The sequence below is a fragment of the Strigops habroptila genome, chromosome 13 (assembly GCF_004027225.2).
Source record: "Strigops habroptila isolate Jane chromosome 13, bStrHab1.2.pri, whole genome shotgun sequence".
Classification (NCBI taxonomy): Eukaryota; Metazoa; Chordata; class Aves; order Psittaciformes; family Psittacidae; genus Strigops; species Strigops habroptila.
In genome coordinates this window covers 6,794,943-6,818,333 of record NC_044289.2, presented here as the reverse complement: position 1 = coordinate 6,818,333, position 23,391 = coordinate 6,794,943, and the positions used below count along the sequence as shown (strand labels likewise).

The 23,391-nt window shown below is 43.4% G+C and overlaps 1 protein-coding gene across 2 annotated transcripts in view; it reads right to left on the bottom strand.

Moving 5' to 3' along the window:
* Positions 1-23,391, bottom strand: part of BMP7 (bone morphogenetic protein 7) — a 47,295-nt gene that overhangs the window by 15,252 nt on the left and 8,652 nt on the right. For both annotated transcript variants that reach the window (XM_030503432.1, XM_030503431.1), the window contains exon 2: positions 7,085-7,277. In XM_030503432.1, coding sequence (XP_030359292.1) covers positions 7,085-7,277 — 193 coding nt within the window. The remainder of the gene's footprint in view (positions 1-7,084; positions 7,278-23,391) is intronic.

The following is a 23,391-nucleotide window of genomic DNA, read 5'->3' as shown; positions in this document are numbered from 1 at the left end:
GAGAACCTGTTGTTTTCTAGACTCAAGGGTGAGTAAGAAGCGCTGCAGTGAGGGTGGCTGTGGAGGATGCATGTGAGATTGTGTCTGGAGTTATGGAGGTGGAAGGGCTCAAGCTACTAAAGGGCCATGGAGGGCTGGTGGCATGAGTGGGGCAAGAAAAGGAATCACACGTGATTAGTGGAAGAGAGAAAGACTGGAATGTGGGGATGAGTGGAGAAATAAGGGGAAACAAAATGCAGAAAAGGGAGGCAAAAGTACCCTGAAAGGAAACAGTGAGGAAGAGAGTTACCATATTGCAATGTGATAATTCTGAGGTAAGAGAAAGGATTAACAACCATGAAGCATGGGCTCTTTGCCTTGGGGTATTTTTTCAGCCTCTAGGATGTATTTTGTTTTGAAGTCATAAACACTAGAAACGTATCTAAAAATAAGTGCAGCATGTCCCCTGTCAGCTGCCTTGGCAAGCTGGGGCACGAGGAAGAACATGGAAGAGAGACTTGGTGGAACTATGAGTTGGCAGTTCTGCAGTAGCAAGAGAGAACAGGAGACGAAACTGTGCATTTATAAACCTATAAGGTCTACACTGCTCTAGAGTAGTCTTCTTACCAAACAGCCCCTACTTTTGTGTCTGTGTTCTTCATTCATTTCCCCATCCCCCTCATCAGCTCTGTTATTTCAAGCTGCTGTTTGACAAGTGGTAGTAAACACTAATGAGCACTTCCAAGTGGGATAAAAATAAATGGGATGAAGGACAGGCAGCAGCAGCAAAGGTGACTGCAGCTTTCATCACATTGCAAGACCAGCTGATTTCTGTGATGTGCTGGCACTCTGGGTAGGGAGCAGATTTGGAGCCCTGGCTGTGTCCTGGAGCAGCCAGCCTAGGGCCACTGCCAGCAGGTCCTGCAAGTCCCCTGTAATCCCAAATTCAGGTAATGTGCCAGCCCAAAGAGAGCACTGAGGCTGCCCAGCAGCTGAACTGCTCTAATCCCTACCTGCTAGATTAAGGAATTACAGATTTAACAATATTTCAAACAATAACCATACTGTGATACCTTGCAACAGCCTTCAAATGGTTTTACAGATATGCGTCAACCCTCCTGCTTCTGTTTTAAAGTGGGAAACTCTTGAGGCATGGATATGTTAAATGTCTTACTGACTTGACATATAAACCACAGCCAGTAAACCAGAAGCACAATCCTATCCTCTTGACTGGTGTTCTAACCCTAGAGGGGCCGTTTGGGTGCAAGATAGCAAGTTTACTGACAGGCAGCCCAAGGGCAGAGTTGGCATGGGGAAACAGGGGCAATTCACATCCAGGTTTGAGCAGGTGGAGGGAGGAGAAGGCAGAAAGGGCATCCTGGGAGGGTGAGAGGAGATGTGGGGTTAGAAGACATCTGTTTGGATTAGAAAGCCGCAGTGTCCAGATTCCAGCTCGCTTGGTGTCATTGCTTAAAGCCGGCTGCAGCTGTCCAAAGACAAGCTTAGGAAAATATTTTTCAGACTTTCCTACTTTGAGAGGGCCCCAGGATCTCCCTGGGCCTCTCCCTGGCATGTTTGCAACACCCTCAGTACACAGACCTGGTGCAGCCCTCCTCCCACACCTTCCCTTCCCTGTGTGCCTGGGATCCCACTTATCCTTCCCTCTCCCTCCCCCCTGATAAAAGCCTTCCCCATGCCCCCAGGAGGAGCCAAGAACCAGGCACAGCCTGGAGTCTCCTCCAGGTGAAGGGATGGCCACAGCAGGAATACAGTTTGCTGGAGGTAGTTTACAGGGACTGGTCTGAAAACTGGCTGTGCTGGTGCTGAAACAGATCTCTGAGTTTTGGTGAATCTTGGGAGAAATTACATTCACTTTAAAATTTCACCAGACTCTTAATTCTGGTTTGTGTGTTTCTGGTGTTCCCTTTCTTAGGTAATGTTTGAGAAGGGTAAAATCTAGGTTTCAAAGACTGATTAAGAGTGCAATGGAAGTTTGCTACAGAGAGATGCAACATGTTTCCTAAATATGAAGCCTCTTGTAAAAGCAGTGCTGAGAGAAATGAGGTTATATACATCTCTCTGACACTTTATATCCAGCTGTTTCTATTCAGCATTGAATTGCTGTTCATTAGTGCATCACTTAGCTGAGCAAGAGCCCTCTGGGGTATGCAAAATGCCTCCTGCAGCTACCCAAGTGCCTGTGAAGAGCTGTGGCTTGCTAAGTGAGTTCAAGATTTGTCAAAGGTTTTGGAAGCTGTAGTGGCTTTTAGGAATGGTCTGAAAGAGATAACTAGATGCAGCTCTGTTCTTAGAGAACTAAAGTTCCCTACTTGCTAAGACATAAGTACAGTTATCAACTGACTTGCAGAGAAGTCACCATAAAAATAAAAATCAAAGCTATTGTCAGCACCTTTCTAGATGGTGTCAGTACTCACACCTTTTGTTGTGGTGCTGGGCCACAACATTAAAACAAACTATGCCCTTCTTTGCAGCACCATCCCTGGAAAGATCACTCTGGAACTTAAAAAAGCTCCAGAAGAGTGGCACATCTGCTTTACTGGTTGGGTGGGCCTAAGCCTTAGTTACTAAAATTACATGTTTCAACCCACAACATGGAAACAGACTCCAACAAATGGGAAAAGGGGGTCTGGAGAGGGCTCAGGTTTGATCTGGGTGCAGAAGTGGTGTAGTCTGAAGCACAAACTAAAGCGTTCCAGCTGCAAGTCAAACCCAGGAATGCATCATGCAAGATCTTATTTTTCTGTAGGGCTGGTAACATGAGCATTCAAATCATCCACTGCCTTTGAAGCCTGTGAAATCCATAATGGCCACAAAGTGAACATGTAGCAACTACATTTCAATTACCAAAGGCTGGTCAAGTACCTGGCTTTATTCTCCCAGTAACAGAACTCCCATCAACTTCAAAGGGGTTGGGATTTACTCCACGGTGCAAGTGCTGGGTCCAGTGAAATCCGAGATGTAACTCTGGGCCAAGGTATTTTAGCTTCTAAAGGTGCAGACAGATGGGCAGCATTGAGCTCTATGTTGAGGGGAGCTATGCAATCTGCATCTTTTCTGCAGCTTCAGGTTAATACATTGAGGATGATGCCCTGACTGATAATCTACCCCAGAACTGCATGGGAACTTTTTGAAAACACACAACTTCCAATCCATTGCAATAGGAGTTAGGTATCCAACCTGCCTGGCTGCTGTTAGAAATCCCACTGCACACCTGTATGCCTCTTCAGCACTTAAGTTCCCTTGAAATTCTTGCTTTGGCCATTGCTCACAACAATAGAGAGAGTCTGAGGGCAACGGGTATTTCTTTTGCAAAATAGTTCACAAACTATTCCATGATTGCACTGTAAAAGTATCAAAGTTCATTTTTTCTCAGGCTCATACCTATAAGCTTTATTTTAACATTCCCTACATAGGTGCCTGACATAAATGACCTTCACCACCTTGTAGCAAGCAAGATGTGCACTCCCTAGCACTGGAATCTGCTTTGCTTTCCTGCAGCGCCCAGGAGGGAGGAGTTGGAAGCTTGAGCAGCATCCGGATCCCTGATGGCAACCTTTAGTTCCCACTAGCAGGGTTAGTGACCACAAACAGGGACTTGATGTCCTGCTGCTCACTCACTGGCTTTATAAAACTCTCTCCCAGCCTTTTGGGTGAGACCATGAAGACCAAACAGAAGTTGAACATGAGTCACTGGACTTTGTTATGCACACCAAAGCTTTGAGACATGTTATATTAGTCAAAACATCAACTGTTTTCACAGTGTTTATGATATAAGGAACATTTTTGTTCATGAATGTACTTGTTTTCTTAAAGTTCAGATCTGATGCTTTGTGCCTAAGGAATGCCGTACATGCCTTTTCATAAAGGAGATATTGCCAGTTTGACAAGCTTGCCTCGCAATGAATTCATAGATTTGGAAAGGCCAGAAAGAATATTTGATCATTTATTCTGATTCCCTATAAACACCTGTAATAATATCGTCAGTCTGACAGAGATATAATGTTTATTAGTCAAAGTCCAGAGTGGCATCCTTTCTGCTGCAAAGGTTGGGGCAAGGTTGTTAGGTGTCTGTCTGCCCACGACTGAGCAGGCAGATGGAGGAGAACTTCCACCCTGTGTTTAAATGTCAGTACTGTCAATCCTGAGGGGCAGGATTTCAGGAATAATATGCTGTGGGTGCAGCTGTTTGCCTGGAAAAACCAATGCCTGTGTTTTTCACTGACAATAAATTGCAGACAAGAGCTGTTGCTGGTTAGATACCTGCCAACCTGTCTGAACTCGTAAAGCAAGTCGTTAATTATTGAACCGCTCGTACTTATAGTTTATTTGAACTGAGGGCACACCATCACACCCTCCAAACTGGAGGCTCATCTGAAGTTTAACTGAAAATCAAGCCTTCAGCGTATCAGATGGTCTCTTCATCCTCAAAGGAAAACAGATCCAGTCAGCCTCAGCTTGGGCTTTCCAGGTGCATCCTGTGCTGGTTTTGTGTCCCTAGAAGCTGTCCTGATCTCCGCTGTGTGCCGGTGTGTTACAAAGGAGAGATAATGCTGCAGCTGCCTCAGGGGAGCCTGGCACCAAGCTTCTGTGCCTTGGTACACTGAAACAGGAGGCGCACAGGCCTGGAGAGTACCTGGTGTTCCAGATCCCGAACGGCAATTCCAGCAATCTCCTGGGAGATCCCATTGCTCTTGTATCATTACAACAGCACAGGGAGAGGGAAAGCCATTTGGGCTTTTGTTGTCCATTGCACCTGCCATGCTTTAGGGAAAAGAATCTACAAAGCCAAACACAAGCAAAGGTTTTCTTGCCTGCGTGGGGGGGAGGGTTTGGCTTTGTTTTGCTCTTGTTGCTAACAACGTCAGATGGGTCTGACTTTCCAGCCTGCTCAGGATGAGACAAACAGCCAAGGAAGCATCAAAGTGAATGGGTGTTTTTTGATCAACGTTGGAGAGGGTTTGTTTTCTTTCTCCACTTGCCCAATGACACACTGACTTGGATGACTGGCCTGTGACAGAGCTGGTTGGAAAATGTCAGTGGAAAAACGCAGAAAAAGAACAAATATTTTTACAAATGTTAGTGACAATATTTTTACCTTTGGTCAATCCAAACCAACAGGAATATTTTTTTCAGGACAAACTGTTCAAAACTCACTGCTGCCTGTGCCAAAAATGTATGCAAAGGGTGAATATGCAGGAACACTCATTAAAAACAGTGTTCCTGTGGTGAATATGATGCAGTGAAATTGCATCTAATCTTGTAGCTGGAACATCTGTATAATTAGCAAGATTTCTCACCTCTTCCAGCCAGTGTTTCATGTTTATGCCAGCCCTTTGCATGCATTTTTTCCTTTAGGAATAAGAATTTGTGAAGGAAACAGTTTGCAGAAACATTTGCTGCTCCTCACGTAACTATCCCCAGTGGGTACCTTGCAGCCTCTCTAAACATATAGTGGTAACAAATCTGTGGATATATCATTGTAAAATTAAGACACTAAATGTTATCCTAATTCTGACAGTAAGATTGCTAGTGGGCACCTACCTCGCTCATCAGGATCTGGAGAACTTCCGTGGCATCTGATGAAGAAGGACATTTACTCCCAGAACATGTTTCTGGCAATTCCCTAATGCCCCAATACTCTGGTTAGGGCCTCTTCATCTGCCAACACATCTCTTGATTCTGCTCTTCCCAAGAGCGAAAAGTCATCCCTGCACACTTGTACCTAAATAACCTACTCCCAAAACGCAGCAAAGGGAGCCTTCTACCTCTGGAAGAGTCTAAGATGGAATGAACTTAAATGCTTATGTTAAGCAGGGCAGCTAATGGATTCTGTGCACATTTGTGGCTTGCAGCCTTCTCCTTTAAGAAAGCCTGGTTAAAATGTATAGTTTAAATTATCATTGTTTGATAAAAATACATTAATATTAGCATAGTCCCCAAACCCTGTAAATAATCATTTAATTAGAAAGGCCAAATAAACCTTGAGTTTTAAGCCAGAAAATTAGAATTCCAGATGTGGAAGAAAACACACCAGTGGTTGAACACTTTTACCACACAGCAAAGCCGGTAGAAATTCTCATAATTTAAAAAAGTTGATAAGGTTTCCCATCACATCTCAAATTTTTTTTCTGCATTTTTATTAGGTCTTATAAAAATATAAAGCCAGAATCCTGATTTTACCTGATTTTTTTCTTACCCTTTTGGACTTTCCCATTTTAAATCCCTAGTGGTTCTCTTTTCATAAACCTAAATTAGGGCTGTAGTATTATTACCTCATGTTTAGTAGCGCTAAAGAATAACTTTTGACTAGCATGTGACTGTACATACTTTTCATGTAAATAAATACAATCTCACTTTTGGTAGGATTTGTATGTAAAAGAAATATGTGCAAACGAAAGTAACTGCCTTTGATAAATGGTTGGGGATTGCTGATTAATTGGAACTAAAAACAGATGAGAAAATTGAACATATGTTCTTATTCAAGTTCCCTAGAGGATCTGTCAGGGAGCTTGGCATACATTAATAATTGCTTGGAATGGATTTAATAGCTCATCTTGTAGTTTTGTACATGCAAAACAATCAGTCAATATAAAAAGCATGGTGTCATCTGTCTTTGTTAATTACAGATCTCGAATGCCTTTGGTAATAAAGGCTAGTAATTAAGCTACAATTAGAAAGGACACATTCGGATGTGGTTTCACCACCTCAGAATCCGTAAGCAGAAGGAGGAAGGGGGTAGGAGGGTAGGTCTTCCAGAAATCTTGAAACACTCTGAGTTTACGATCCTTTCCTGCACTAGCTCATGGCCAGGCTTGTCGGCTCCTCAGCTACTGAGTGCTCCCAGGGAAGCACTGGGGATGCTCTCTGGGCACTCCCATGCCCTCGGTGGGAGACCATGCTTGGCAGCTATGTGCCCACTGCATTAGCATTGACTGAGATTTCACTGTATAACCCTGATGCCTAAACCAAGCTCTTGAGACACTTTTGCTGATGGCACCAGTATTTCTAAAAGTATTGGACACAACCCTCTGAAGGAACATACTGTGCCTGAGCTTTCATTGGGATTTCCCTGTGGGTCACTCACCTTCCCTGGTGCTCCTGGAGTACCTGGTAGACACTAATCTGGAACGTTTCATTATCGAAGCGTTCGCGGATGTAATCCTTGTATATCCTGAACTCGGCAGCCGTCACTGCTTCCCCCTCTGGGATTCTGGAGAGATCAAACCTGAACTCTCGGTAGTGGCAGCGCTGATGGTGAAACTCTCTGTCATGCTCCACTGAAACAGAAAAACAGCCCATTAGCCACCTGCTTTGTTCCCTTTCCCCTCGCCATCAAACAAGCTTGCGAGTTGCCACAACAGAAAAGGGCAAGAATATCTGATTGCAGCATCTCATGCTGTTGTTCAGTTCATTAAAGCACGTAGGAAATACATGACTCTCTCTGGGCTATTATAAGCATATATTTGTTTATCAGACTCTCTTTGAAACAGTTTTCCAGGTGGCTGGTATGGGGTGGGGTGACCATTGTGCTTTAATGATTTTTGGCAGCTTCATGCTTGACAAGTAACTCTGGACATTTGCCACCGATAACGACCAAGCTGTTGTGGGAAGGAGCTGAAAGAAACAGATGGGGCCTTTCAGGAGTGCTGGTTCCTGGCCTGACTCTGCTGCTGAAAATTGCACAGGCGTACCCACACACATGTATATAGAAATTCTAGCCCTTGATGCTTTTCAAGCCAGTGACCCACATTTGGTGCCAGCTGAATTCATCACAAGCTCACAGCCCCACTCTGAAGGGTCAAAGCTTTCATTCTAAAGCATCTCTAGTTATCAGAGCTGTGAAGCAAATGTTCTGATAAGGACCTTCTTCCACCTCCCAACCCTGACTGTGAAATAACAGAAAGTGCCAGAGTCCTCCAATACGGTGTTAGGATGGTTGTGTTATCCCACCAAGCGACAGGTCTGCCTGTCTTCTGATGGGCAGCTGATGGTCTTGTGTAACACTGCTCATGGATGTTGAGGGTCAGTGTTGTGAAGAAACAAAGACTTTTGAGACTGTCCTTCAGCAAGGGGGAGGCAAGGTGTCAGTGCCCTGTCCCAGCACATGAAGTGAAGCAATCTTCTTGGAACAAATTCCAAATTAAATAGGCAAGTCAAACAAGGAAGACGGGGAAAGAGAGGTATAAGGAGATGAACTGACTTGCCAGAGGTCACACTGCATGACATTTTAAGAGCTGAGGTCTGAACCAGGGACTTCCTGTATGTCCCAGTCCCGTCATCTGTCCACTTGACCTCCCTGCAGCTCAACTGCACAATTCAAGTAGTTAGCTCTGAGATTTTCTTGGCAAAGAACATGTGTCTTTCTACAGGCCTGATTCTCTTCTGGCAGCGGTAAATCCATTGTGTAAATCCATTGACTTAAATGAAATTACTCCTGAAAAAGAGGAGTTTCAAGACTAAGTCTGGAAAGTGCTATTTAGATTTACAGTGCTGCCCGGCACAAACATACGTTAGCACTTGCGAGGGCCTCCCCTGTGGCAGGGATGGAGTGTGGGGAGCTCTGGGATCCGGGCTGTGTCCAAGTGCTCACACGGAGCAGGTTCAGCGCTGCTCTGCTGGCTGGGGCTCAGCAGCTGGCCACGGGCTCTTCCTCCTCTCACACATTACTTCTGCAAGGAGTCCAGGACTCGCAGTTTGCCACTGTGTGATTGCTGTTCAGGGAAATACTTCAGAGCTCTTTCTAATAGCAGGGAGTCATCTAAGTGGAGTCTTTTAGGTATGAAACCCCTAAACTTTCCAAGACAAAGGCAATTAAGTTCAGCAAATAGTTTTATAGGTTGAGTAGTCTTAGCGTGCACTCAATGAACAACGTTGTTGTCACATTCCTACCTAGAACATCTCATACAGCCTGGGGAAGATCACTCAGTCTCTCGTACCTTGAAGCGGAGGAATATTGTGAATATTCACCACTATTTGTAAAACATTTGGCAAGCTAAAACTGCCTTGTAAGTGCTAGAAACACTACTGAATGTGCCTCGATCCCTTTCCTCCGAAGTATTCTCAGTAGAGTAAGATATAAAGAGTACTATTTCAGCCTCAAAGGAATTTGTCTGCACCTAAATTAGAGGCGAAGAAAAAGTATTTTAACATGGTATAGCTCCTTTAACCACAACTATAGAAGAATGAATATAATGTCATGCGGTTTTAGTCATATTGCAGATAAGAGCACCAACGGGGTGTACTACAGAGAAGTCTAGCAGTGGGATGTACCAGTGTGATTTGCTTCCAAAGACATGGGAAGGCTGAATATTCAAAGGAAGGTGAGTGCACCTTTTCAGTGTATGTACGTGATGACAACTACATCGGCCAACACCAGCCTTTAGCTGCACTTGATACACAAAGTCTGACAACACACACATGAAGATGAAACTTTTTCAGGTGCTGCTGGAGTTCACAGGGATTCCCAGTGCAGAGCCCTAGGAAAAATGTGTCATATTAGTATGAAAAATTAACGGCCAGGGTCATAAAATAGAAAGCCCTGAAGTTTGAACTTTCCCATGCTTTGCAGATGTTTGGATATAGGGTTTTGGCCTGAGCCATCTTAGTGTTAAAGCAAACATTCCTGTGGCTATAGTCATTAAGATCATGAAAATATGTGGATATGTAACTGAAGAAAGAATCCCAAGAAACCCTTCAACTCTGTTTATTGTTTTTCCCCTTTTTCTTTGCACTCTGGACCTATCTGCTGACCCAGAAGTAACAAATCCTTTCAGAACTAATTTATGAGAAACACTGACCCTGAATCAACATCTGTTAGATGACTGCAGTAAATCTTATTACATAATTAAACACCAAAATCTATGTTAAAATAATGTTAAGGTTCTGACTCAAACTCATAAAAGCAAGACTCTCCATTATGAAGGCTGAAATCCTATCCTTAATTCATGCTGCTGTGTGCTGGTATTTGCGAACATATGGTACAGTACATATGATCATGTGTTTTTTGTAGACCGCAGTAATACCTTCAGCACAACAGCACGAGGTAAGCAGGGGAGTGCTGAAGAAGCCCGAGTCTCCCGAGTTTGATGGGTGTTAGTCAATACTTTGACAACACTGCAACTGGGTCATTTCCAATTAATTACCTGAGGAGTTTGAATGGGGGGAGAGGGAGGGTGGTGTTTTAGAAGAAAAAATAAGAGGGAGAGTGGCTTTTTAAATGTTCACCCAAACAGTCAAGAGAATTGCTCCCGCTCTTCGAATACAACTGTAGTTTCTCCGCTGCAGATCTATAAAATCCACGATCCCCATTGACACAACATACCATAATGAGAACATTTTGGTTATTCTTGAAGGACTTAATTTCAGCTGTTTGTCAGCCATTACGTGTTAAATGCTCCCTTAAAAGTCATCAAGCAGTATGAATATTTGCTGGGTATACTTAATAGCCCTTCTAAGTAAAGAATTTGAACTCATGTTTATCCCAGGTTCATAGTTCTTACAAATCACTACTACTCAAAGGCTTTTAACGAATGTGACTGGTTTGAGCCCAGTTCCTAATTTCAAACATTGGAAATTCCAGCTCAGAAACCGTCACAATTTAAATGCCTTGGCAAGGCAGCTGCTTGGAGAGGAAACCAAAGCTCTGGATGTGCAATCAAAGGTTGTAAAATATGAAAAGGAAGAACACCCTTGAAAAATAATTGTGCTATGAAACAGAATGTATGCCATAGCTGTGGGAAAACAGTGGATTTCCTCTCCTAAAGAAACAATCCAAAGTCATTCACAGGTGATGCATGTGTAAATTTGTGCCTCTCCTCCTCTCTAGAAGTGGCATCACATTTTGGAGGCACAACCACTGCAGACAAATTTTGACCTAATTTAACACATGGCTCAAAATCTGCTGGTGCAAAATAACTCTTGGGCATGGTGAGTGTGGCAGTTAATTGTAGCTAGGTAGATGGGGATCATCAGACACTCCCTTTGGCATAGTCCTTTGGGAAAGGAAAAGTTGAGACAATGGGGCTTGGGAGCTGTGGGATGGAGGCAGAGAACGGATTCATGAGAAAATAAGAAGACACCAAAAAGTGTGCGGGATAATTAAGGGGATCCAACCAAAACAAGCAGATATCTTAGGTTAGTGGTTATCAGTAAATTTGCCACACCTCTGTTGCAAATATGCAAGTAAACTCAGCATCTTTGAAGGTCTGGCCTTGACTATCTATCCACAATCTGACTGCTGCACAGACTGCTCTCATCTATCCGATGCAGATAGGGCTTTCATCTCTCTGAAGTCTTTTGTCTCCCCAAACCGACTCTGTCGTGGCATTATGATGATGCAAGAGGAGGCAGGATGGCATAGTTGTGCAACAACAGGGATGGTTAAAAGAAAACAGGATGGATACATGCACTCAGGTGTGAAGTAGCAAGGTATCAGATCCAAAAATATGGGAAAGCCGGAGATAAGATGTCAACAAATACTTGGTACTTGTTTTGACATGTCCTAAAGTGTACTCTTCAGATACAAAACTTGAAAACATTCAGATGCAGGGGTGAAAAAGTGTTGACTGTTGACATCTAGAACTCAGAGCAACACAGTTGAAACCAGTACTAGGAAAGTAATGTTGGACAGAAAAGCTTGTGAGCCTGGTTTCACACCCTTGGGTACCCAAGCTTCTAAAGCAAATGACACACCAGCATAAAGCTGGGAAACTTGAACTGGTCCCAGATTTGGTCATTTTCACAGCAAAATATGTTGAGACTAGAAACAAGAGCCCCAACTATTTTCAGCTTCTTTGTAAATCACTCCTGGTAAGTGAAAAGCCGACCTGAGCTAATTCTGTAAACACTGTTTTTATAATACAGATTGATGGTAGGCAGGGCATGACACAAGACAGCAACTACTATGGTGAGATAGAGCGTATTTTTGTAGTTATTGTTTCTCTCTACATGCACCAAAGAAACCAGACTGCTTTAGCCTTAGTACTGAGTGCAGTAGCACAATGTCAATCACTAACTCAATGTGTCAAGCAAAAAACCCAGTGAATCACAGCAATAATTTGCCAAGAATGGCTGTGTTAAAAAATAATTATTACACATGTGTTAAAGAGCTAATCCAAACCCTAGGGAAGTCAATAGAAATATTTCCACTCATTTAAATTGATTTCATGGGAGGCCTTACTTTTGCCAATCTAGCTACCTAAGTATTTTTATGTTCTTTTTTTCTGAAGATGTAAAAAATCTTATTCAAAGCAAAGTAAACACCAGATGAGTAGATTTGTGCTCAGGCTGCCAAACTGGGAAAGCTTTGGTAATTCTCCCTCCTCTTCCCTGGCACATTTGGGTGATAACACTTGGAATATATTTTGAATATTTAAACAAGCAAAAACTTAGTTTTTCCTCTTAACACTTTCACCTGACAATATGTTAATTGTTTTTATAAGGCACTTTAAGAGTAGTCTCATTTATTGTAGTGCTCACAACAATTAGAGTGCTACTTGTTTCTCATTTACCATGAAAAAAAGCAACACAAAGAATGTGCAGTAGGGTGTCTGTAACTTCTTTACTCCCAAAAAAGGCCAGAAGGGATTTGTAAAGGACTTTAATCTCAAATAGATTAAAGGTCCTGAATTCCTGAGACTGAAAGATAAGTGAAAGGAAAATAGATTCCAAAAGACAACACCCCCTCGCCTCAGCCTCTCAACCAGGCAGGAGGCTGCAGAGCCATCAGCAGTTGCCTAAGAAACCCCTCAGGATTTGGATGCCAAAAACAACCCAGCCACACTCCAGTATCAAGGTCTAAACGGTTTTCAGAGCCTACCTGTGACTGCCTGGCCCCAGGGCCTGAAGAAGTCATGTAGGTGAGTTTAGTGGGTAGGAAAATCTTTATCTGCTTTCCCTCCAATAGCTGCAGAGCTACAGAAAACGAGCACAATTTCTTCAGAGTGTGCCAGTGGATAGATGTTGGCGTTAGCGTTCTCATGAAAGGTTACACCACCTCCAGCCAGCAGTGCTAAATGTTGTTTGAATTTTCCAAGAAAATTCACTTCTAATTCCCTCCATCACCACTCCTTGAAATCAAAGCCAAAACTTCAGAAACTCTCTTGCATCATTTCAGCGTAGAGCATGAGACTCCTAGAAACCAGCTGCCCTGGGACCACCAGGTCCACGAGCATTGTCAGGCTATGTATGTTACTGCTTTCAAAGGGAAGGTCCACCCCAGTAGGTGTCAGGAAACGTATTCAACTGGAAAATAGCTTTCCCTTTCCCAGATGAGTTTTCAGGTGGATCCCATCCTTATCCAGCCCACTCAAGAGCAGCGGTGGCAGGAGGAGGACCAGGGACCTCCCAACATCGGAGAGGGGAGGGCAGGGCCATCCCTTGGACTTGGGGCTTGAGGCAGTTGTGAAATTGTGCTGTAAACTTTCAGGATGCCAAACTGGAGACCTCTTGATGGGATTCTAATTAACAGGCATTAAATGTTCCCTCTATAAATTGCACTTCTTTGCCTCTAAATTGGTGGGTAACACCATTTCACTTACGAAATACAGGCCTTTTCTCCTTATGTTAGTGAGGTTCAAGATGGAGGAAACCAATTATGGGAAGGATCCAGCAGCCTCTGCAGTGGAGTCTACTGGGCTCAGTGGGATTCCCTATTGAGCAAGAAGTGCAAGATCATTCCTTATATTTTTCTGAGGAAAAGGGGGAGTATAATAAAGATTGCCATAATGTCATACCAGGCCACGCTCTGCTAAGGCATGTTTCCCTCCTCACTGGGCTTGACAGTGATAGTTACAGGGGCAGTGGCAGGAAATTTATAATGGCAAGAATTTGAGAATGAGAAGTTCTGTGATTGGTTTTCACTTGCTTCATCCTCTCAGCTACAAGATTTACTTGCTGATGTTAGGCAGCTAAAGCAGCAGTTAAAGAAATATTTGAAGAAACAGTTAAAAGAGTATAAATTTGGAGACCTATAAATGGAGTAGAGCAAATGTCCTGGGTTGTGTGATGGGATTATTTTTTTAAGAGTGATAAAAACAGTATTTGGAGAGATTCTTTACACTGGATAGTTGGAGCTTTCCAACTCGTCTAAAAGTTACTGCAGGTTTTTGGAGAAACCTAAGGAAAAACAAATGTACCCCTGATTTTGGTCTGTGAGATAAGCTTACTCAAAAAATAGTCTGTGGTTTTTCTGTAAGTCATTAATGCATCCCATCACCAGTCTTGTCCCCATCTGCCCTTTGCAGAAGGGGCTGCTCTGAGCCAAAGCAGCACTCAGCAGAAGTGAACCTGCACCAAGATGCTTAGTGCTCATGTACCCATTTTGCAGCCAGGCAAAGCGAGATGAAGGTGAGAAGCTATTTCTTGCATGGTAAATTCAGTGTGCAGCAGGGCAAAGTCCTGCCCCATTCATGGGCAGAAACCAGGACTAATGCATTCATTTCAAATTAGATGAAAACCAGACTCCATAAATACTGATCGCAACCCCAGAAGTTAGAAACAGGGGTGTTCAAAATTCTTTAGTGCTCACTCTGCAAAGCAATCTGGGCTAAGCATTTGTGCTTTGAAAGGGGAAAGGAAAAAAGCCCTCTGGAGTTAATATTCCTCCTTTCTCTATCACTTCATTTTTTCAGCTTTCAGCATGAAGGTGGTGTTGCCAGCAAGACCACCTAGCCACAAACCCAGCAGGGAGCTTCCAAAATTCTTCTAAACACTGACTCCTTGTTATAAATTGAAAAGTGGTAATAGCAACAGTGCATATCACATCTGTGCCAGGCTTCAGGCCTGGGAAGGAGCACTCTCTCTGCTGCTGAACACAGGATCTTGGAAAGATCCTTTCAGTCCACACATGTATCAGCATTAGCCATTTCTTTGTCAACAAATCCCTTAATACGTAGCCTTTCTATCATGTACAGATGTCCAAAAAATAATGGAATACTGTACTACAAGATTAAACACTTTAATGTCAGCATATGTGTTGCATGACTCTGAACAATGGTATCATTGTGCATGTACAAACAGCGGGCTGAGGGAAGATGGGTTTAATTATCTCCGAAGCAGCAGCAAGTTCTTCCTGACCAAGTTAAACTTCAGCTAGTAAGGACAGAAATGGGTATTTCTCTAACAAAATGCCTGGGCACTTTCTGATGTTCTTCCAGCATTAGGGTTAATGTCGTACCCACTTCAGGCAGGGCTTTGGAGAGCGATGAGGAGCCACCTGCTTCCCTGCAATCCATACTGCCAAAGAATGCGGTGTGGGGATGAGAGGATGCTGCGAGTCACCACATCCTCTTGCCCCATGTGTCACCCAGGAGACTTTTAAGTTAAAATTCCTTAGGATGACAGATGGCAAAAGGGAAACATCATAATTGCGAGGGAAAGAACAGAGAGAAGCGTGCATGCTGCCTTCTGCATTTGGAGACATTCCCCTGCCACGATTTCTTTGCAGGCACTTTAAGGCAATACTTGATGGTAAAAAACCTATTTCTCCTTAAAGAACATCCATGAATATCTAAGCAGGTTATGCACAGGTAATCCATTTTCTTTTCCTAGTGCACCCTGATTGGTACCCACTTATGCTGTGGTTTCTCTGCTGAAATCAGAGCCAGACTAGCTGAAAGGTACTGTGAAAAATTTACACGTGGGACTGCTCTGTGAACACGAAACTCTCCTAATAGTAAACAGACTGATCGTGGCGTGAATCCTGACACTGAGTTTGCAGTGTCTGTATGTGCATCTGGGGAAAGCAAAGTTAAATAAGCAGGAAAGAGTTGTGTTTCTTCAGAATACCTTATTCACAGCCTTAGCATGTGAAACACAGCAGCACATGGTGCTGCAATCCATTTGTAGCTGCTGTAACACACTTAGGATTGCTGCAGGTTAAGGTGTGTGAAGGAATGGAGAAATGGGGGGTGACAGGAGAATGAACCAAATGGGAGTTCCATGAAGAGGTTCCTTTAGACAGATTCCCTCTATTTCTACCTGCATCTTTCAGGAATCCAATATAAGGAAATATCCCTCAACGACCTCTCAGATCTTGTTTCTCTGCCTCCTTTCACCAGGAAGGGGGGACCCAGGGCAGTGCTGACCTGGGCATTTGCTCCCAGCACCTCTCCCTTTCCCAGCTCCTTGGGGTGGCATTTTTCCAGCAAGACAGGGAGGCAAGCTGAGGACTGTGGTGATGCTGCAAACCTTGGCTCCTCCTATGTCCTCCCAACTGGCCAGCATTGTGGCCATCACAAAATGTCCCATGCTTTCACCAGGAGCCGGGTTAACTGAGGCTGGTATTTAAACTTGACAGATTGGGGCTGTTGTGTGTCCCTTTGTGTCTGAAAGATAGGGGTGCCCCTGGACAGCAGCTCCGAGCCAAGAACTCATATAGCTCCCTGAAGGCACCACAGGCTGTACAGGGCAGGCTAAGGCAGCCGCAAAGCTTCCTGCCCACCAACGGCAATCTCAGCTTTTCTCTACACCCTCCTCTAGGAATGTCCCTGTACTCAAACTGAAGAGTGAGCAAAATGACAGGGAGAAGCTCATCATTACTCCTGCTTTCTTTCCGCTGCACTGTAATGGATAGCATGGAATAACACAGCCGAAGAGCAGAGGCATGTTGCTGTCTAACACATCCCCTAAACCCTAAATCCTCTGGCTGCAGCTGTAGGAGGTATGTGAAGATGCAGGAATATGTTTTTCTTTTCCCTTTTTGGACAGAGATGACTGCTACGTTACACTGCTCTCTCTTGCTGTAATTCAGGGGACGTCAAGGCTGCTTTCCTGGTGCTCTGAAATCAGTGAGTTGTATCTGGTGACAGGGCCAACTTGACAGGGAAGCTGTGCCCGAGTTAGGCGTGAACTTCAAGTAACACATTTTGCCAGTGCATCCAAGGGTCAAGGAAATAGTGGCAGCGTGGGGAGGAGGGGGAGGAATCATGGATGAGGATCAGAATGGATGGATGAGGAGGCCAAGGTGGCAGCACAGCACAGACAAGGGCAGTACTGGTCTAGAGGAGAAAGCAGGGTGATGGGCATCTCCAGGGGGAGGAGGTTGCAGAGCACAAAGAGGAGAAAAAGTTAGCGACAATATGGTTCATGGAGAAAAATAATTCCCCAGTCCAACCAGCAGACAAATGGGGCCCAAGGTGTTTCCTGCAACCTGCTGGAGGCCTCTCAAAAAATCACTGATGCAAAAACCAGCAGTCTGCCCTGTCTGCTTGTACGCACCGCGCTGAGCAGATGGAAACACATCCCCAGGCCCAAGGAAGGGGAGACAAGTGGCTGAACAGATCTGCTCAGAAATAATGTGTATTCAGCCAGGGAAGATAAGAGGTGGTGTGAGAGACTGCTACAGGAAACCTAAAATGGGCTCTTTGGGATGAAATGCAGGTTTTGGAATAAGAGGATCCAGGTCATTCTTGAAAGCTTCCAAGTATGAACCAGTTCTTCTTCAGCTTAAACCAAATTCCAGGTCAGGAGGAAGGCAAGAAAATTTCCTTCAAGTGTTTTTAGCCAGTGCTAACACAACCACAGGAAAAGGAAGACAGCCCAGTAGCGATTGGTAGTCTGGAAGCGTGCACAGGCAGCTTGATCTGCAAGAAGGCATGTGCAGAGGACATGCAAAGAAAAAGCAGATCTTAATACAGTAACTCTTCAATGCTATGGTTTGATCATGCAGAGATGTGATGGCATCAGATTATGCTCTTGCATTCCAGTAACTAAACAGGGGCAAACTACGGCGGCTTCAAATGTATTTGATAAATTAGATATCGTTCACGATAAGCAGCCTGCGTCAGTCATCTTGGGGAGGTCACTGCCCAAGTGTCTCTGAGGTGTTCATGCAAAACAGACAGAAATGGCTAAATGTACCACTAATGCCCTGGAGAGGGTGTTCATCCCCACTGGCAAGGCCAGACTCCTGCCTTACACTTGACAGGGTATTGCCTACCAACTTAGTTCCTACTTTTTCCTAACCTTGCTTCTAGAGCATGAACAACTTTATGAAAGTTGTGCTCGTAAACTGATGCTTTTCAAGCTTATATGCTGCTAATTATCTTCCACTACATGAGTTTTTCAAGTTGCCTTCTGTTCCTTATTACTATTGCGGTATTATTATATAGCATAAAGTTACTTAATACAGCAAAAGATTCAACAACATTTGTAAAACTGATACAGAAATAAGGACAGGATTCTGGACTGGTACAGCTGGTTTAAGGTATTTTAAAAGTAAATGAAATCAAATGAGAATTTATAATCCTTCCTGAGGTCTGGATTCCATCAGGCTAAACTCATTAGGCATTAAGGTGCAGGTGCAGCTAAATAAAGGATTGTTCTGCTTTCCTTAATGCCATAGATTCACATCTTGAGTTCAAAATAAAAGTCTTTTAAAAGCACATGTATATATTGTGCATCTACTGGCAACACTTGAAAGAGAAAGTGCAGCTGAAGGAATCTTCAAATGCCTCATTTTTGTCAAAGGAATGTGTCCATTTCTGCGCCGTCTGTGCTAAGGGACGCGAGTGGAGAAGTGACTGCACATTGGCCTCTTAAGGCTTATTCATTTCATTTGCATTAGACTTCCTTTCATCTACTGAATAACTGCCCAAACAAATAACATAAATCTAATTAATCCTCCTTTAATATTGTATTGCCACAACAATACCAGCATCCCCCCAAATATTCCAGAGCGTGGGTCTACACCTGCACAGGGTGTCTGGGAGGAACACGGCAGGAGTCGCAGGCACAAGGAACCAAGCCTTTTTTGTGGTTTACTGTGATAGAAGGAAAATAATTCAAGAACCAGTTTTCCAGGTTTCAATGCTGGATCCAGGTATGACTTGCTGGATTTCTCAGCTGAAATCCCAGATTATGGTTTGGTTGAGAAAGTAGTTTGTGGGATATTACAAAATAACTGGTCGATATCATACATGTGACCATCAGATAAGAATCTCAAGCCTTTGACTGGAATCAGCAGAATTTCAGTTTGGAATGTATACACTCCAAGCTGTGCCATAAGGCCACAACCGGCTGGACTTTTGAGCTTGTCTGTGCAGTAACATTTGCACCTTTCTCAGGCAAGTACAGGGAGATCAGGGGGCAACCAACTATTCAAGGGAAAGGTCTGCCTGCCCTGGAGGGGAAATCCCTGCACAAGCAGAGCTCCTCTCGCATCCAGGCTGTGTTTTCAGTCTATCGTGTGTTTTCAGGTGTTCTATATGTGGGAGGTCCAGTATTATTAATACGGTTTCTAGGCCAGGGTTTTTAGATAGAAATACAGTGTTTGAAGGGATGGAAGGAAACATTTTGGACAATAATGATTAAAGACGTCCATTTCTGCTTAAAAAGATACTCCAGAGTGCCCTTCCTCATGGAAGTGTGATTTTGTGACCTGCTTCTCATTTTCCCTTGGGATCATCATGTTTCCTCTGTGCTGCCCAGATAGCTGGGATCAGGTGGGATACTGAGCACAGCCTCCTAGGTCTTAGACACAGGAACCAGAGAGGAGGTCATTGCCCAGAAATGACCATCACTGCCAACCACCGCACATCCTCTCTCTGTCCTTTGCCTGTGATGGGACTCACAGCTTATGCATAAGATCTTTTTGCTTTCTAGGAATGTTTGCTACGCAACACTTTTATTTTTACTGAGAAACAGGCAGGGGACTGTTTATTCCTTTAATAACTCAGTATATGAGCCTGAGAACTATGAATATTTAAGATCTGTAAGTTGATGATATCTACATATATTCCTGAGGCAGATGTAAAATGCCAACGTCTTAAGAGTGATGGCAAGTTTAAACTATTATTTCAGAAAGGTCATCAGGAAGAATCACAGAATGGTTTGGGCTGGACGGGACCTTAAAGCTCATCTAGTTCCAGCCGCCTGCCATAGACAGGGGCACCTTCCACTAGACCAGGTTTCTCCAAGCCCCATCCAATCTGGCCTTGAACACTGCCAGGGATGGGGCAGCCACAGCTTCTCTGTGCCTGTGCCAGCGCCTCACCACCCTCAAAGGGAAGAATATTTATATACTTATATACTTACATATTTATATATTTATATATATGCATGTATAGAGTGTGTGTGTTTGTCCCCTTTGCACTTCAAATGTTGGTGGCCAACGCCCCAGGTGTAACAGCATCTAAAGGCGAGGAGCTGCCTTCTTTTCAGTTTAATTCCCACCCACGATCCCTATTATACAAGAGGATTTTTTTTCTTGGTACAAGATAAGCCCATCGGTGACATCAGCTGCACCTACCCTGCATACCACATTGTGGATTGCAGGGCTGAATTCCTGACACTGAGCCTCTCGCTAGGGTTGGGCCATTCAGGCCTCCTGAGTCAGCCCCTAACAACAGCATTTTCTGTTTTGTTTTGGGTTTTGTGTCTTCAAATGCAATTTTGCAATTGCAGTTCTGGGGTAAAAGATGAGCTGTTCTAATACACCCTCGTGTCCTCACATCGGTTTGCTATGAATGAAGGGCACACAGTGCACGTCCTGTTGCGTGCAACCGTTAAAAATAGCCCAGAAGTAAGAGTATGGAGTTTAGGACAGTGTCTCTCAAGAGCAGGAACACAGATGATTCCTCTCCACCTCAGTCTGTACTGTCTACCAGTCACTACTCTTTTGTTGGACTGCAACTGCCAATATAGGAAGGAAAGACTTTCAGCATATTACAGACACGCTGACTTAGATTTTCACCCTACTCTGTGATATTTTCAGTGAAACAGCCCTCATCTCACAGTTGCAGACTAATGAGCAAAATGACAGTTACTGTTTTCTAAAACAATATTTGTGGTTTGCTTGAACATTTTTCTGCATCATTCTGGATTCTTCCATGTATTTCTGTGTTCCCTGTGTCAGGTAACATAATGCAGCACAACACTTGGAGATGTCTGTGGATGTGGAGTCTAGTATTCTTGTAATTCGATTATAATGCATGCCACTGAGTTGCAGGAACTATTGTATTCAGAGGTCAGAGCTGCGTTCACACCAATGGGAGAAGTTTTACACCACATGTCTGATTTGCTTCTCTTTTTCACCTGCCTCAGGAGACAAATGATTCATCACATAGTGCTGAAATATCTTCATCTTCAGATTTGGGCCAAGATTTAAGAGAGTGGTTACACAAAAGCTTCTTTTTGAGCTGAAGAGAAAGATCTGTACAGAATGATTCTTTTTCAGCTCTTCTGCAGTTTATTACAAGTATTTGTGTAATTAGGGGGCCCAGTAGTAATGTTGTTAAAATACAAGTGGGCACATTTATTGTTTCCTCCAAAAGGAAACAACCAATCTCTAGCAGTTCTGGTTTTTCCCTGCCTCAACTACTTTATGTAGCTAGCAGATTGTGAGGCTAAAGTTACTTCTTTTTTTTTCTTTCTTTCTTTTTGTTAAAAAGAAGGGGAAAAAATATCCCCTCCTTTCTCTTAACAAATGCTGGATTTTTTAAGGATATGGTCAGAAAGGGGACCTTAAACTCAGCATGATGTTTATAGTGCCACACAAGCTTCAGGAAAAGTGATGTGCAGTACTCTCTATTAACATCTGAAAAGTCCCTGTGGGATTATAATGACTGCACAGTAATAAACAAATAAAAGTATCAAGATTAAAATGTTCAGTATATTTTTAGTGACAGAAACAATAAGTTTTAACCTTGAGAACCAGAGAAGGAGCACCTTGCTAGCATTGGACATGTGGGTAGAAGAGAGATACGATGAGGAATTGATTCCTGTTAGTGGTCAACGATTATCATTTGTGGCATTATAAATACCTGGCTGATGTAAATAAACTGTTAAAATATTGACAGAAAAGTATTTGAACCCTAGTAAGTTGTAAGCACCAGAATTCAGAATTTCTAAATTACTAATTTTTAATCTTCCATTTAAATGATAAAGCTGAATTTACATTCCCTTGGGGTGCTGAAGGACTCATTAAAGTCAATGGGCGTTTCAGATGATACACAAGCAGTGAAATACTACCAGCCCTGTTCCTAATCCTTACTCAGTAAGAAACTTGTCTCTCCATTGGAATTATAACTCCCCACTACTGATGCTATATTATTTTATGAGCATTTTTTAGTAGTTCTCCCAGGGTTCTTCTGGTCTCTTTTAAAAAGTTTTACTGCCCCTATGCTGTGGAAAGAACAATTGGTAAGATCCGAGGACGTAGGCAGCCCCACTGGTGCCAGCGAAACGAGGTGCCTGAAGACAGGATTTGACCCAGTGGCTCTAGTAACAGAGTCAAAGCTCAACCTGATTTACAGCCCCCCAGACCTGGCGCAAACACTGTGCCAGCCCCTCAGAGGGTGACTTCATTGCTGGGTGGCCTGGTGCCAGGCTGCTCCAGCTGAGCATATGGCATGGTGACACCAGTGGGTTTGTGCCGAGGTGGAACTGAGCACTGGGAGCCTGCAGTCCGATGACAGGAAGCTTTCTGCTCATTTGAAAGGCAACTGTGCACAACAGGCATAACTTCATAAAACGACCAAATGATCTTAAGGTCCTTTCCATCCCTAACTATTCTATGATTCTATGATGCACTGTGGGATCATTGGCCCCATCAGTGTGGTAGTGTTCCCTCATCGTAAAGAGCCTAAGAAGGCACTTGCTTGTTTTAATTATTATTTAGGGGGAAGCAGTGCCTTCCCTCTCCTCCTCCCCTTTTCTTTTTCAAAAGGAAAGTAGCTTTTAAGAGCTTGCCATGAAGATCTAAGTTAAGGGATTTGCTCTACTACAAAGCCTGCATAGTTTCCCAGGCCAGGTGGACCCGATAGCACTGACTGCATGCTGAAAAATCTCATCCCCACCCTTCAGGCACTTTAATTGTAAGCCTTTCCAGATACACTGGATAAACACTGTCAAAATGAACCTGAAAGGGTTGGTAGTGGTGGTTTAGCCCTTAAATAATTATGAGTTTGTCTGTCTAATTACAACATAATCTTGTTTAAACTCGGATGGCTGTTTGCAGTATCTTTTAAATGAGGCGGAATCAGAAACAGCGTGAGACTGGAAATTTACAATTCTACTTTAAGTCAAGGAAAAAAAGGATTTTTGCTCTTGCAGAATTTAATTCAAAGTCACAACAAAAGAGTCTAACTTGGAAGCTACTGCAGTGGGATAAAGATGATAAAGAATAGCGTGGGACCTCCGAGATACAACGGAAACTTAATACTCCATGGAGAAAATTTTTCAACCAGTTTAGAAATAGTTTAAGGTAATTTACGGGAAGACTTGAGTGACAAAGCACATTACGTGAAGTGCCTTTCCTTCACTAGGCACTTTCTAAATTCTTTCTCTTTCATTTCTTTACTCTCAGGAGACTTCTAAATCCAGTGAACCAAAACAGCACTTTGTTTGTTGGTATAGCGCAGGGCTGGCACAGATGGCAGACACTGCACCTGT